We start from the raw sequence: 14,230 nt of genomic DNA, 5'->3' as shown, positions 1-14,230 counted from the left end.
CTACATTTTTCCCTTGTTTCCAATGATCTTGAGGGTGTTGAAGCGGCTAAAGAACCAGAGAGTACCAGCCATACTGATTGCACCAGATTGACCCAGGAGGTCATGGTACTCAGACATCCTGAGATTAATCAACGGAATCGTGGTGACTTCCTCTTCGTCCGGATTTACTAAGTCAAGAACCGTTCCTACACCTGGACCTAGCTCGTCTCAATTTGACGGCGTGGCGTATGAGTCCTCTTTATTAAGAAAGAAGGGTTTTTCAGATGCAGTTATTCAGACCATGCTCAGGGCCCGAAAAACGTCAGTGTCAGCGGCCAATTACCATCGGGTCTGGAAGATCTACATCAGGTGGTGTGAACGGCAGAGAGTTCATACATCTAGGTTTAAGGTGGCGAGGCTACTGGAGTTCCTACAGGATGGCCTTTTGTCCGGACTTAGCTTACAGTCTTTGAAAGTGCAAATTTCGGCACTATCCATTTTCTTTCAAAAGAGGGTGGCTCTGTTACCAGAGGTTCAGACCTTTTTTGCAGGGCGTGACCAGGATTAAGCCTCCATACCGACAGCCGGTGGCACCGTGGGACTTGTCCCTTGTTTTATCTATGTTGCAAAAATCTCCTTTTGAGCCACTGAGATTGTCAAATATCTTTCCTGGAAACTTACCTTTTTATTGCCCATCGCCTCAGCTAGGCGTGTGTCGGAGTTGGGTGCCTTGTCCTGCAAGTCACCATTTTTTGATTTTTCCATGATGACAGGGCTGTGCTCAGAACAGTACCTAAATTTCTACCTAAGGAAGTGCCCTCATTTAATTTAGGACATAGTTCTCCCGGTTTTTTCCCCGCCTGAGGGAACGAGGAATAGGGACAGTTTGAAAAAGTTGGATGTGGTTCGCGCATTGCGAATCTATATCAGTAGAGTAAAGGATGTTCGCAAATCGGATTTGCTGCTGGTTTTGTACGATGTACATAAGATTGGGTGGCCTGCTTCAAAGCAGACTATAGCCCGCTGGTTGAGATCAACTATTGCATTTGCCTACTGTAAGGCAGGTAGACCTGTGCCATCTTGCATAAACGCCCATACTACAAGGTCAGTTGCCTCCTCATGGGCTGTGCACCATGGGGCTACGGCGGAGCAGTTGTGTAGGGCAGCCACCTGGTCCTCTGTTCACACCTTTACAAAATTCTACAGGTTCCATGAGTTTGCGTCGGAGGACGCTTCATTTGGACGGGCAGTGATGAGAACTGGCAGTCTGAGCGTACCCTCCCAAAGGACCGGCTCATGAACATCCTATCGTGAGCTGTGTCACCGGACTGGACGAAAGAGAAAAGGGGATTTTTGTAAGAACTTACCGTTCAAACCCCTTTCTCTGAGTCCAGTCCGGTGACCTGTTTTGTGCCTCACCTGTGAGATAGGCGGCAAGTTTATCAGTAAAACATCAATTAAGCATCACCGTAAGATAATGGAAGAAACTCTTTCTTGTCCAGTGCACACAACAGATTTTACACAGTTCAGAATTTTATACAGGGTTCTTGATTCATCTGCTTTTTTTTTTTTGTTATGGCCTTCCTGCCGTACTCTCATATACCGGAACATTCTGTCTCTAGTCCCTAAGCCAAGCTGAGGATCCACTTACTGGCCACCAGAGTCATAGAAAATAGTACACACGATAGGCAGGTTCTCGGTGATGCAGTTTTTTTATTGTTTTAATTGTAACACGCAAAGAAGCCTGTACAACAGGTGCAGTAATTACACATTAAACCCAACACAAGTCTGTCGCCTTAACTACACCTGACCTTTACCACTCCTTCAACCTCTCCCAGACCCATTGGCAGTATCTCAAGGTAATATTATATAGTATTCATATATATTTTATTCTCAGCAGATGGAAACCGCCACGTGAATACATCCGAGAGACATCTCTTTATATCCCCAGACGGTAAAATAAAAGATCAAAGCACAATGGATACTCCATGAGAAAACTCTCCTCCAGTTACATCTCCAGAATCTCCCCGGGCCGGCATATCATCTGTTCCCTCTAATAATGAAGATGGTTCTTCTAGTATCTCAAATGTTGGTACGTCTAGTACAGCCCTTAGATCGAATAAGGTTTTTGCCAGTTCTCTATATGACAAGTATTTCCCAAAGAACAGAAAGCTTATGAACCGTAAGACAGGAGAGAGGCAGTTTCCATGTTTTGAGTGTGGGAAATGTTTTACACTAAAATTTACACTCGTTCGACATCAGAGACTCCACACAGGTGAAAAACTTTATACATGTTCTGAGTGCGGGAAATGTTTCACAGAAAGTTCATCTCTGGTCACACACCAGAGAACTCACACAGGTGAGAAACCATTTCCATGTTCTGAGTGCGGGAAATGTTTTACCCAGAAAGCATCTCTTGAGATACACCTGAGAACTCACACAGGCGAGAAACCGTTTTCATGTACTCAGTGCGGGAAATGTTTTACCCGGAAATCAACACTCATTAGACACGAGAAAAGTCACACGGGCGAAAAACCATATCCATGCTTTGAGTGTGGGAAATGTTTTACACAGAAAGCACATCTGATAAAACATCAGATTTCACAGAACGGCTGTAGCAATACTCTTGTCCCGCAGTACTTTAAGAACGCAAGTCAATCGTCTGTAGACAATTAGAATGAATGCTACTAATATAAGACTGAAATAGATCACCTTGGATGAAACATATTGTATTTTCTCCTATTAGATAGCAGCACCACTCTCCAAAGTCATACAAGACCACATTGTAATATATTGTCTACATATTATGCATTTTAGTTACAAATGCAAAATGTGAGAGAGAAAATATGATGATTAAAAAAAAATAGATTTCGTTCTGGAAACCTGTGGAGAGAATCCAGCTTTTTTGCTGTTTTTGAATAGTGGTACACAAACCACGCAGTATTTGGTGCTGATTCGATACAAATAAAATAAAATCATTAGCTTTTTTGTTTTCTTGCAATTGGAATCATTTATGTGGGATATTTTTTGCCTTCTAAGTAGAAATAAGCAAAGTAATGGTACTTTCTTGAAAGTAAAAATTCCAAATCAGGAAGACCATTGTTTTCGGTGCTTGTCGCTGCTGAAAGTATGTAAGTATGTATGTAGCACATGACCGCATGATCATGTTCATATATTGATCGAACACGAAAGCCCAGTGTTCCTCTTTGTCTGCAAGTTCCTACTCTATAAAATAGACTTCAATACCCCATTATATCACAGGTAAAATGCACTTATTTCCTAAATACAGATGTGTCCTCCTACATGTAGCCTCACCGCGAGATACCTGGCGTGAGTAAGCTGGCCGCTCTGCTAACACCGGGCAACTTTTCTGGCCAAAATGCATCCTATTTCTATGCAACTGAGACACAATAGCATCTTCTGCTGATTAAAATGATATGCAGCATGCCTATATTCTGCGTGCGGCAGTATCTGCATTCAAAGTGCTATGTTGCAGGGTTTTCCAGTAATACACTCCAACATAGCCAGAAAAACACTGTAACTCAGCAATATATATGCAAATACAGCCAGGGTTGTACACAGAATATAGGCATGCTGCATATCATTGTAATCAACAGAAGCTGCTTGTGTGTCTTAGTCACATAGTGTTGCGAATAAGAAGGGGAGATGTCAGACAGTTTCTTGGCACTAGCTCATAACTACACGGGCTGTTTATTTTCTCCTACAATCCCCATGGCAGCCATAACACTGGAATATCTTCCCTCCTCCTAGTTTAGACAGGATCTTTTTCAGGGACCGCTCTCCTTGTGTATATCAGGCTCCTCCTCCCATCACTCTGTCTTTTTCCCTGTCTCAGTTAGGCAGAGCAGGGGTCTTAATTTTGTTTCTAAACAGGGTTACCTCTATTACAGCTGAAGCTGGCAGGGTGGCTCCTTGGGAAGGAGAGTATGTGAAGAGTGTGGTCTAAGGGAATTCTGCCTCACATACTGGAAATACCTTTCGTATTCTCTATAGCGTTTTTGGTCATTATGGTACCTGTAGTGCGTCAGCATGTCGGGTGTTGCTGGTGGTCTGTGGATGAGTATCGGTGCAGAGAGAAGCTGTCTAGAGACCAGCAGTGTCTGGGACAGTGGGGACAGCATGCTGCGGCGTCTCCGGCAGAAGGGGCGGAAGTGCGCAAAAGTCTTCACTTCCGCCCATCGCTGATGCAGGTGCGCTAACTAAACAGCCTCCCCGGAAACTCGGCTGGTGAATTTTAGTTCTGATACTGCAATTGCGGTAAGGATGGGGTTAAAGGCGCCACATTTAAACCTGCATGTGCTAGCATGGCTGTCCGTCTATTGCCCCTTTCAGACCGCACTTTGGAAACGGTATATTCCTGTTTTTTTACCGTTTTAAAACGGTAATCTGTGCGGTCTGAAAGGTGCAGATCCAATTAACCAGTTTTTAAAATGCAGGGTCCTACCCGTTTCAGACCCGGTATTTTGGGATTAAAATCTGGTCTGTAACGGTATTTAGGACCTAGCCAATGAGCTGGGTCCTAAATTCAGCACAGTGAATATTTAATGAGTGCTCATTAAATATTCACAGCACTGGAGCCGCCCCGTGCTCCCCCCGCGCGCGTGTCGACCCCCCCGCGCGCGTGTCGACCCCCCCGCGCGCGTGTCGACCCCCCCGCGCGCGTGTCGACCCCCCCGCGCGCGTGTCGACCCCCCCGCGCGCGTGTCGACCCCCCCGCGCGCGTGTCGACCCCCCCGCGCGCGTGTCGACCGCGCCCGTGTCGACCGCGCCCGTGTCGACCGCGCCCGTGTCGACCGCGCCCGTGTCGACCGCGCCCGTGTCGACCCCCCGCGCGCGCGGTGTCGACCCCCCCGCGCGCGGTGTCGACCCCCCCGCGCGCGGTGTCGACCCCCCCGCGCCCGTGTCGACCCCCCCGCGCCCGTGTCGACCCCCCGCGCCCGTGTCGACCCCCCGCGCCCGTGTCGACCCCCCGCGCCCGTGTCGACCCCCCGCGCCCGTGTCGACCGCGCCCGTGTCGACCCCCCGCGCCCGTGTCGACCCCCCCCCGCGCGCGGTGTCGACCCCCCCGCGCGCGGTGTCGACCCTCCCCCCCGCGCGCGGTGTCGACCCTCCCCCCCGCGCGCGGTGTCGACCCTCCCCCCCGCGCGCGGTGTCGACCCTCCCCCCCGCGCGCGGTGTCGCCCCCCCCGCGCGCGGTGTCGACCCTCCCCCCCCGCGCGCGGTGTCGACCCTCCCCCCGCGCGCGGTGTCGCCCCCCCCCGCGCGCGGTGTCGCCCCCCCCCCCCGCGCGCGGTGTCGACCCCCCCCCCGTGCGCGGTGTCGACCCCCCCCCGCGCGCGGTGTCGACCCCCCCCCCGCGCGCGGTGTCGACCCCCCCGCGCGCGGTGTCGACCCTCCCCCCCGCGCGCGGTGTCGACCCCCCCCCGCGCGCGGTGTCGACCCCCCCCCGCGCGCGGTGTCGACCCCCCCGCGCCCGTGTCGACCCCCCCCCGCGCCCGTGTCGACCCGCGCCCGTGTCGACCCCCCCGCGCCCGTGTCGACCCCCCCGCGCCGGTGTCGACCCCCCCCGCGCCGGTGTCGACCCCCCCGCGCCGGTGTCGACCCCCCCGCGCGCGGTGTCGACTCCCCCCCGCGCGCGGTGTCGACTCCTCCCCGCGCGCGGTGTCGACTCCCCCCCGCGCGCGGTGTCGACTCCCCCCCGCGCGCGGTGTCGACTCCCCCCCCGCGCGCGGTGTCGACTCCCCCCCCGCGCGCGCGGTGTCGACTCCCCCCCCGCGCGCGCGGTGTCGACTCCCCCCCCCGCGCGCGGTGTCGACTCCCCCCCCCGCGCGCGGTGTCGACTCCCCCCCCCGCGCGCGGTGTCGAAAGTTTATTAAGGAACATTTACAAAGTGATGAATTATAAAGAAGCTCCGTGTACTTCTAATGAAAACCCACTATGTGAAGATAGATCAAAGAAAAACAGAGTGTTTCCTGTACATAAAGTAGTAAGGGAAATGATAACCAATGAGTGGTCAAATGTGGATAAGCGAGCCAGGTCTAATAACAGATTGGAGAAAATGTATCCATATAAAGATGAGGAGTTCTTGAATTGGTGCCTGATTCCGAAAGTGGATGGGGCAGTGGCAGAGATTGTGCCCAAGACCACTATTCCTGTGGAGGACAGAGCAGCGTTCCGTGACGCAATGGACAGGAAAATGGAGAATGCGCTGCGCAAGGTACATTCTACATCAGCTTCATCATTGAAGGCTAGCGTGGCAACCGCCTCAGTGACAAGAGCATTAAGATTATGGGCAACTAATTTGCATACATACCTAGAGGATAATATTTCCAAGCAATATCTTCTAAGAAATATTGAAGTAATGCAAAAAGGTCATTGACTATCTCTGTGAAGTTTCTCTGGATACAGTCTCGTTGACAGCAAAGAACATGGCAGCAGGAGTCACTGCTAGAAGGGCACTTTGGCTGAAGTCTTGGAGTGCGGATGCTACAGTAGTTCAAAGAATAGATTGATTATGTTACCGTGTGAAGGGACTTACCTGTTTGGGTCTAAATTGGACACTATGATCCAAAAATTATCTGGAGGGAAATCAACCAGATTGCCTCAAGATAAAAGATATCCCAACTTCCAGCAGGCAGAACTATAGGGATTATAAGGAAGCAAAGACTTACCGTCCTGGTCGTCCCTACTTCAGACGGGGTAATCCGAATACATCTAGACAAGCATTTCGCCAGTCCTTTCGGCGAGGAGCAAGATCATGACTATACAATGAATGTAGGGGCAAGACTTCCTCAATTCTCAGAGATCTGGAAGAAGACTGTCTCAGACAAGTGGGTGTTGAACATCATTCAAGATGGTTACAAGATAGGGAACGGTCAGGAATTCTGTCAGAACAGATCCATGTTGTCAAGACCACCGACAGACAAAGAACAAAGAAAAGAGTTGTTTCAGAAAATTCTTCAATTAAAGAAGATAGGAGCTATAGAAGAAGTTCCGGAGAATCAGAAGAAAATGATTCTACACGAACCTCTTTTTAGTAAAGAAGAGCACAAGTGGTTACAGGACCATCTTGGATCTGAGGGATCTCAACATCTTGATAAAGACTTTGACATTTCGGATGGAGACGTTGAATTCCATAGTCATGGGTATAAAGAGGCATGATTTCTTAGCGTCAATAGACTAGAGCAGGGGTGTCAAACTCAAATTCATCGGGGGCCGCATCAGCAGTTTGGTCACCCTCAAAGGGCCGGTTGTATCTGTAGGTCCCCCTGTATAATTATAATGCCATGACACCACAGGCTGCTCCCCCTGTATAATATAAAATGAATGCCATGACACCACAGGCTGCTCCCCCTGTATAATAATAATGCCATGACACCACAGACTGCTCCCCCTGTATAATATAATAAAAGTAATGCCATGACACATAAATGATTATACAGGAGGAGCAGCCTGTGGTGTCTTGGCATTATTATTATTATACATGGGGACACCTCAGGAAACAGCAGATATATATATATTTTTATTGTGAGTGTGATCCTCATCCTCACTTACTGTTTCTCCGTCTGTCCTGCAGCTGCTGCGGCTTCCATCTTTTCTTCACTGCTTGCTGCGGCCACACTGTCCCCGACTCCCGGTCCAGCTTCCCTGCCTGCTCCTACTTCTCTACAGACGCATGGGCAGGCGTCGTCGTCATGACGTCCCCACCCAGTGTCTGTCACTGCCGGGCATCAGAGGGAACAGGCGGCCGGGCCCTCCTCCACGTAGCCGTGGAGGCCGGCGGCCATGTTTCTGTAGCCGCATACATATGTGCCTACAGGAACATGGCCGCCGACAGTGGAGGAACAGGTAAGGCGGACGTGGACGCGCCCGTGTCGACCCCCCCCGCGCCCGTGTCGACCCGCGCCCGTGTCGACCCCCCCCGCGCCCGTGTCGACCCCCCCCGCGCCGGTGTCGACCCCCCCCGCGCCGGTGTCGACCCCCCCCCGCGCCGGTGTCGACCCCCCCCGCGCCGGTGTCGACCCCCCCGCGCCGGTGTCGACCCCCCCGCGCCGGTGTCGACCCCCCCGCGCCGGTGTCGACCCCCCCGCGCCGGTGTCGACCCCCCCGCGCGCGGTGTCGACTCCCCCCCGCGCGCGGTGTCGACTCCCCCCCGCGCGCGGTGTCGACTCCCCCCCCCGCGCGCGGTGTCGACTCCCCCCCGCGCGCGCGGTGTCGACTCCCCCCCCCCGCGCGCGGTGTCGACTCCCCCCCCGCGCGCGGTGTCGAAAGTTTATTAAGGAACATTTACAAAGTGATGAATTATAAAGAAGCTCCGTGTACTTCTAATGAAAACCCACTATTTGAAGATAGATCAAAGAAAAACAGAGTGTTTCCTGTACATAAAGTAGTAAGGGAAATGATAACCAATGAGTGGTCAAATGTGGATAAGCGAGCCAGGTCTAATAACAGATTGGAGAAAATGTATCCATATAAAGATGAGGAGTTCTTGAATTGGTGCCTGATTCCGAAAGTGGATGGGGCAGTGGCAGAGATTGTGCCCAAGACCACTATTCCTGTGGAGGACAGAGCAGCGTTCCGTGACGCAATGGACAGGAAAATGGAGAATGCGCTGCGCAAGGTACATTCTACATCAGCTTCATCATTGAAGGCTAGCGTGGCAACCGCCTCAGTGACAAGAGCATTAAGATTATGGGCAACTAATTTGCATACATACCTAGAGGATAATATTTCCAAGCAATATCTTCTAAGAAATATTGAAGTAATGCAAAAAGGTCATTGACTATCTCTGTGAAGTTTCTCTGGATACAGTCTCGTTGACAGCAAAGAACATGGCAGCAGGAGTCACTGCTAGAAGGGCACTTTGGCTGAAGTCTTGGAGTGCGGATGCTACAGTAGTTCAAAGAATAGATTGATTATGTTACCGTGTGAAGGGACTTACCTGTTTGGGTCTAAATTGGACACTATGATCCAAAAATTATCTGGAGGGAAATCAACCAGATTGCCTCAAGATAAAAGATATCCCAACTTCCAGCAGGCAGAACTATAGGGATTATAAGGAAGCAAAGACTTACCGTCCTGGTCGTCCCTACTTCAGACGGGGTAATCCAAATACATCTAGACAAGCATTTCGCCAGTCCTTTCGGCGAGGAGCAAGATCATGACTATACAATGAATGTAGGGGCAAGACTTCCTCAATTCTCAGAGATCTGGAAGAAGACTGTCTCAGACAAGTGGGTGTTGAACATCATTCAAGATGGTTACAAGATAGGGAACGGTCAGGAATTCTGTCAGAACAGATCCATGTTGTCAAGACCACCGACAGACAAAGAACAAAGAAAAGAGTTGTTTCAGAAAATTCTTCAATTAAAGAAGATAGGAGCTATAGAAGAAGTTCCGGAGAATCAGAAGAAAATGATTCTACACGAACCTCTTTTTAGTAAAGAAGAGCACAAGTGGTTACAGGACCATCTTGGATCTGAGGGATCTCAACATCTTGATAAAGACTTTGACATTTCGGATGGAGACGTTGAATTCCATAGTCATGGGTATAAAGAGGCATGATTTCTTAGCGTCAATAGACTAGAGCAGGGGTGTCAAACTCAAATTCATCGGGGGCCGCATCAGCAGTTTGGTCACCCTCAAAGGGCCGGTTGTATCTGTAGGTCCCCCTGTATAATTATAATGCCATGACACCACAGGCTGCTCCCCCTGTATAATATAAAATGAATGCCATGACACCACAGGCTGCTCCCCCTGTATAATAATAATGCCATGACACCACAGACTGCTCCCCCTGTATAATATAATAAAAGTAATGCCATGACACATAAATGATTATACAGGAGGAGCAGCCTGTGGTGTCTTGGCATTATTATTATTATACATGGGGACACCTCAGGAAACAGCAGATATATATATATTTTTATTGTGAGTGTGATCCTCATCCTCACTTACTGTTTCTCCGTCTGTCCTGCAGCTGCTGCGGCTTCCATCTTTTCTTCACTGCTTGCTGCGGCCACACTGTCCCCGACTCCCGGTCCAGCTTCCCTGCCTGCTCCTACTTCTCTACAGACGCATGGGCAGGCGTCGTCGTCATGACGTCCCCACCCAGTGTCTGTCACTGCCGGGCATCAGAGGGAACAGGCGGCCGGGCCCTCCTCCACGTAGCCGTGGAGGCCGGCGGCCATGTTTCTGTAGCCGCATACATATGTGCCTACAGGAACATGGCCGCCGACAGTGGAGGAACAGGTAAGGCGGACGTGGACGCGGCGCGCAGCACTCCTGTTTTAGACACACTGCCCCTGCGTGCTATCTCCTCGCGCGGGCCACATGACAAGGTCTGGCGGGCCGGATTTGGCCCACGGGCCTTGTGTTTGACACCCGTGTACTAGAGGGATGTGAGGTTCCCATTGTAGATCTCCAGTGCCACCTAGTAGATGAAGGAGAAAATGGGATTTTGTACTTACTGTTAAATCCTTTTCTCCGATTCCAAAGGTGACACTGGACGCCCTCCCGGCGCTGCTCTTCCTTTGGTTCAGGTTACTGTTTTCTTACATTACTCTCTCTTTTTACAGGGTGGATTCTGGTTGTTAGTTGGAACTCAGTGTGTGGTTGTTAATGTTTCTCCTGTCCTGTTTTTGTTTTGCATAATTTGGACGGGTGATGTTTAACCTCCTCTTGGAAGTGTCTTCTTTCTTCCAGCTCCCTCCGGGCACAATTCTTAGAACTGCCTGGTGAGGGGAGGATTTAGCCACACCTGAATAATTCTTAAAGTGCCCAAGCTCCTTGTGGTCTCACTCTATCCCCACTAGGGATCTCCAATGCCACCTGTGGAATTGGAGAAAAGGATTTAACAGGAAGTACAAAATCCCATTGTTTTAAATCGCACGCATAAATATTTTAGTTGTACTATTAAAAGTTAATTTTTATATACATACCTTATTTCACTATTTCAAAGTGGGCCACAAAAACCTGACTGGTTCACTTCGAGCCACCCTTTGACTCATCCCTTCAGTTAAGTCGCTGAACGTCTCTTGGGAGCACCACCAACCAAACTCTGCCGGTAATATTCACTAACTCAGTCCTTATGTTGGTTTACTTCATGACATTGTTAACTTGAATCTATTGCCAGTGCCATCCCCTACTCTCTTCATATCTGATATGCAGTAAAGATCAGTCGATAAATCTCCCAAAAAAATCGCTGTAGTGTGTGTGTGTGTGTCACCTTAAGATTACCAGGACATATTAGTTACCCCGTTTTGATCTCTCCAGTGGACCTGCGAGCTCCAAAAAGTACTTATACTAGGCTTTAGGACCAGAGGGGGTCTTTAATGGGTTCTGGTCCTCGGGGACATGGGACACTGTTGGCCTAACTTTGGCATTGACTCCTGACCAATAGAACCGAAGCAGAATTGTTTTTTTTTCCGGCCAAAACCTCAGAGATCTATGTCATTTGGCAGCGCACCCAAGTCCGTAACAGGGAGTATCCTTGTCCGATATTGGTTGCTCCGAGGTTTCCTCTCCTAAGACGACCAGTCGCTGTATTACACCCCTCTACATGATTGGGGGGTAGGGCATTAGAAATGTTGGTACTTGTGTATTATCACAGCGCCCAATTTCATCTAAATTGCATTCTATTCCATCCTTGCACACCCCCACTATCCAAATCAGCCCAAAGCGTGGCGAGCTCCCGACCTGTTCGAGCATAGCGTGCCACCGCGCCCAAAGCGTGGCGAGCGGACGCGGAAACCGATCCCCGAGCGGGCGAGGAACACACGCAAAGCGAGCCCCGCATGAGGACACAGACGCTGCTGTGACTGAGACGCTGCCGCCGTGAAACTAAACAAGTACTTTTTTTTTTTTTTGCATTTGATTTGCGGCCGATTTGCATGCGATTTCGCGGGCGCCGTGATAATACACAAGTACCAAAATGTTCTGCTTGCTTTGTGTCTGAGGTTCCTTGTAAAGCTCCGCACACCCTGGGAAACGGTGTCCCAATAGAAGCAGATACCGGGGAGGCTATTGCCCCATACGTGCACCCCATATATTGGAAAGTTTCATGTGGTTCCATGTACATAGAGAACCTCGGGGGCAGCATAGTACAGGAAGCTGGATCCATAGCACCCATGTTGGCCACCCCACAATCCATTTGGACAGGCCTGCCTTACGTTACCTGGCTCTCCACACTCCTAGCACCCGTGGGTGCCAACATAATGAGACCCACATTCCCTGGTCTCTCTTCTGGCATTTCTGCTCCAAGTTCTGAGGATCGGTGGGCAACGCACAGAGCTGCAGACTTGGACTTCGGGTCCTTATGCACTGGTTGACAAATACCGCCTCCACAATCTGTGCACACTTTTTGACCAGATCATTCTTCTCCACACCAGTTAGCATATTTTTTTTTGTGCCTCAGCAGTGAGATAGGCGGCAGGTTTATCAGTACAACATCAATTAAGCATCGCCGTAAGATAATGGAAGAAACTCTTTCTTGTGCAGTGCACACAACAGATTTTACACAGTTCATGTTTTATACAGGGTTCTTGATTCATCTGCTGTTTTTTTTTTTTTATGGCCTTCCTGCCGTACTCTCATATACCGGAACATTCTGTCTGTAGTTCCTAAGCCAAGCTAGAGATCCACTTACTGGCCACCAGGGTCATAGAAAATAGTACACACAATAGCCAGGTTCTCGGTGATGCAGTTTTTTTGTTGTTTTAATTGTAACACACAAAGAAGCCTGTACAACAGGTGCAGTAATTACACATTAAACCCAACACAAGTCTGTCACCTTAACTACACCTGACCTTTACCACTCCTTCAACCTCTCCCAGAATCCATTGGCGGTATCTCAAGGTAATATTATATAGTAGTCATATATATTTTATTTTATTCTCAGCAGATGGAAACCGCCACGTGAATACATCCGAGAGACATCTTTTTATATCCCCAGACGGTAAAATAAAAGGTCACGTCACAATGGATACTCCAGGAGAAAACTCTCCTCCAGTTACAGCTCCAGAATCTCCCCGGGCCGGCATATCATCTGTTCCCTCTAATAATGAAGATGGTTCTTCTAGTATCTCAAATGTTGGTACGTCTAGCACAGCCCTTAGAGCGAATAAGGTGTTTCCCAGTTCTCTATATGACAAGTATTTTCCAAAGAACAGAAAGCTTATGAACAGTAAGACAGGAGAGAGGCAGTTTCCATGTTTTGAGTGTGGGAAATGTTTTACACTAAAATTAACACTCCTTCGACATCAGAGACTCCACACAGGTGAAAAACTTTATCCATGTTCTGTGTGCGGGAAATGTTTCACAGAAAGATCATCACTGGTCACACACCAGAGAACTCACACAGGTGAGAAACCATTTCCATGTTCTGAGTGCGGGAAATGTTTTACCCAGAAAGCATCTCTTGAGACACACCGGAGAACTCACACAGGCGAGAAACCGTTTTCATGTACTCAGTGCGGGAAATGTTTTGCCCGGAAATCAACACTCATTAGACACGAGAAAAGTCACACAGGCGAAAAACCATATACATGCTTTGAGTGTGGGAAATGTTTTACACAGAAAGCACATCTTATAAAACATCAGAGTTCACAGAACAGTTGTAGCAATACTCTTGTCCCGCAGTACTTTAAGAATGCAAGTTAATCGTCTGTAGACAATTAGAATGAATGCTACTAATATAAGACTGAAATGGATCACTTGGATGAAACCTATTGTATTTTCTCCTATTAGATAGCAGCACCACTCTCCAAAGTCATACAAGACCACATTGTAATATATTGTCTACATATTATGCATTTTAGTTACAAATGCAAAATGTAAGAGATAAAATATAATCGTTTTAAAAAAAATATATATATATATAGATTTAGTTCTGGAAAGAATCTCATGGGGGGAGAATCCAGCTTTTTTGCTGTTTTTTAATAGTGGTACACAAACCACGCAGTATTTGGTGCTGATTCGATACAAATAAAATAAAAACATTAGCTTTTTTTGTATTCTTGCAATTGGAATCATTTATGTGGGATATTTTTTGCCTTCTAAGTAGAAATCAGCAAACTAATGGTACTTTCTTAAAAGTAAAAATTCCAAATCAGGAAGACCATTGTTTTTGGTGCTTGTCGCTGCTGAAAGTATGTAAGTATGTATGTAGCACATGACCGCATGATCATGTTCATATATTGATCGAACAGGAAAGCCCAGTGTTCCTCTTTGT

The 14,230-nt window shown here is 48.9% G+C and overlaps 5 protein-coding genes across 6 annotated transcripts in view; 4 read left to right on the top strand and 1 right to left on the bottom strand.

Annotated features, from left to right (window-relative positions):
• Nucleotides 1–14,230, top strand: part of LOC146009797 (uncharacterized) — a 928,908-nt gene that overhangs the window by 266,245 nt on the left and 648,433 nt on the right. The window lies entirely within an intron of this gene.
• Nucleotides 1–14,230, top strand: part of LOC146009834 (uncharacterized) — a 547,900-nt gene that overhangs the window by 18,255 nt on the left and 515,415 nt on the right. The window lies entirely within an intron of this gene.
• The window catches only part of LOC146009794 (uncharacterized), a 381,786-nt gene that overhangs the window by 169,366 nt on the left and 198,190 nt on the right, over nt 1–14,230 (bottom strand). The window lies entirely within an intron of this gene.
• The window catches only part of LOC146009796 (uncharacterized), a 562,226-nt gene that overhangs the window by 472,822 nt on the left and 75,174 nt on the right, over nt 1–14,230 (top strand). The gene's annotated exons all lie outside the window — the stretch shown is intronic.
• LOC146007349 (uncharacterized) lies at nt 1,967–14,000 on the top strand. The gene is made up of 6 exons (XM_083145698.1): nt 1,967–2,639; nt 3,269–3,309; nt 6,695–7,138; nt 9,038–9,548; nt 10,705–10,736; nt 12,899–14,000. The coding sequence occupies exons 1-6, from the start codon at nt 2,155–2,157 to the stop codon at nt 13,657–13,659; spliced, it is 2,274 nt and encodes a 757-aa protein (XP_083001824.1). The 5' UTR covers nt 1,967–2,154; the 3' UTR covers nt 13,660–14,000.

Source organism: Crinia signifera, chromosome 6, assembly GCF_055691185.1.
Source record: "Crinia signifera chromosome 6, ASM5569118v1, whole genome shotgun sequence".
Taxonomy (NCBI): Eukaryota; Metazoa; Chordata; class Amphibia; order Anura; family Myobatrachidae; genus Crinia; species Crinia signifera.
The sequence above is the reverse complement of the archived record's forward strand: the minus strand, read 5'-3'. Positions and strand labels throughout refer to the sequence as shown.

What these genes read in the sequence shown, in the direction of transcription:
- LOC146007349 (XM_083145698.1), top strand. Translation starts at nt 2,155, where the DNA reads ATGAACCGTAAGACAGGAGAGAGGCAGTTTCCATGTTTTGAGTGTGGG. An exon ending in TTTAAGAACGCAAGTCAATC is followed by an intron (nt 2,640 to 3,268) that starts GTCTGTAGACAA and finishes TCCTAAATACAG; the next exon opens with ATGTGTCCTCCTACATGTAG. An exon ending in TGGAGACGTTGAATTCCATA is followed by an intron (nt 7,139 to 9,037) that starts GTCATGGGTATA and finishes AACTTCCAGCAG; the next exon opens with GCAGAACTATAGGGATTATA.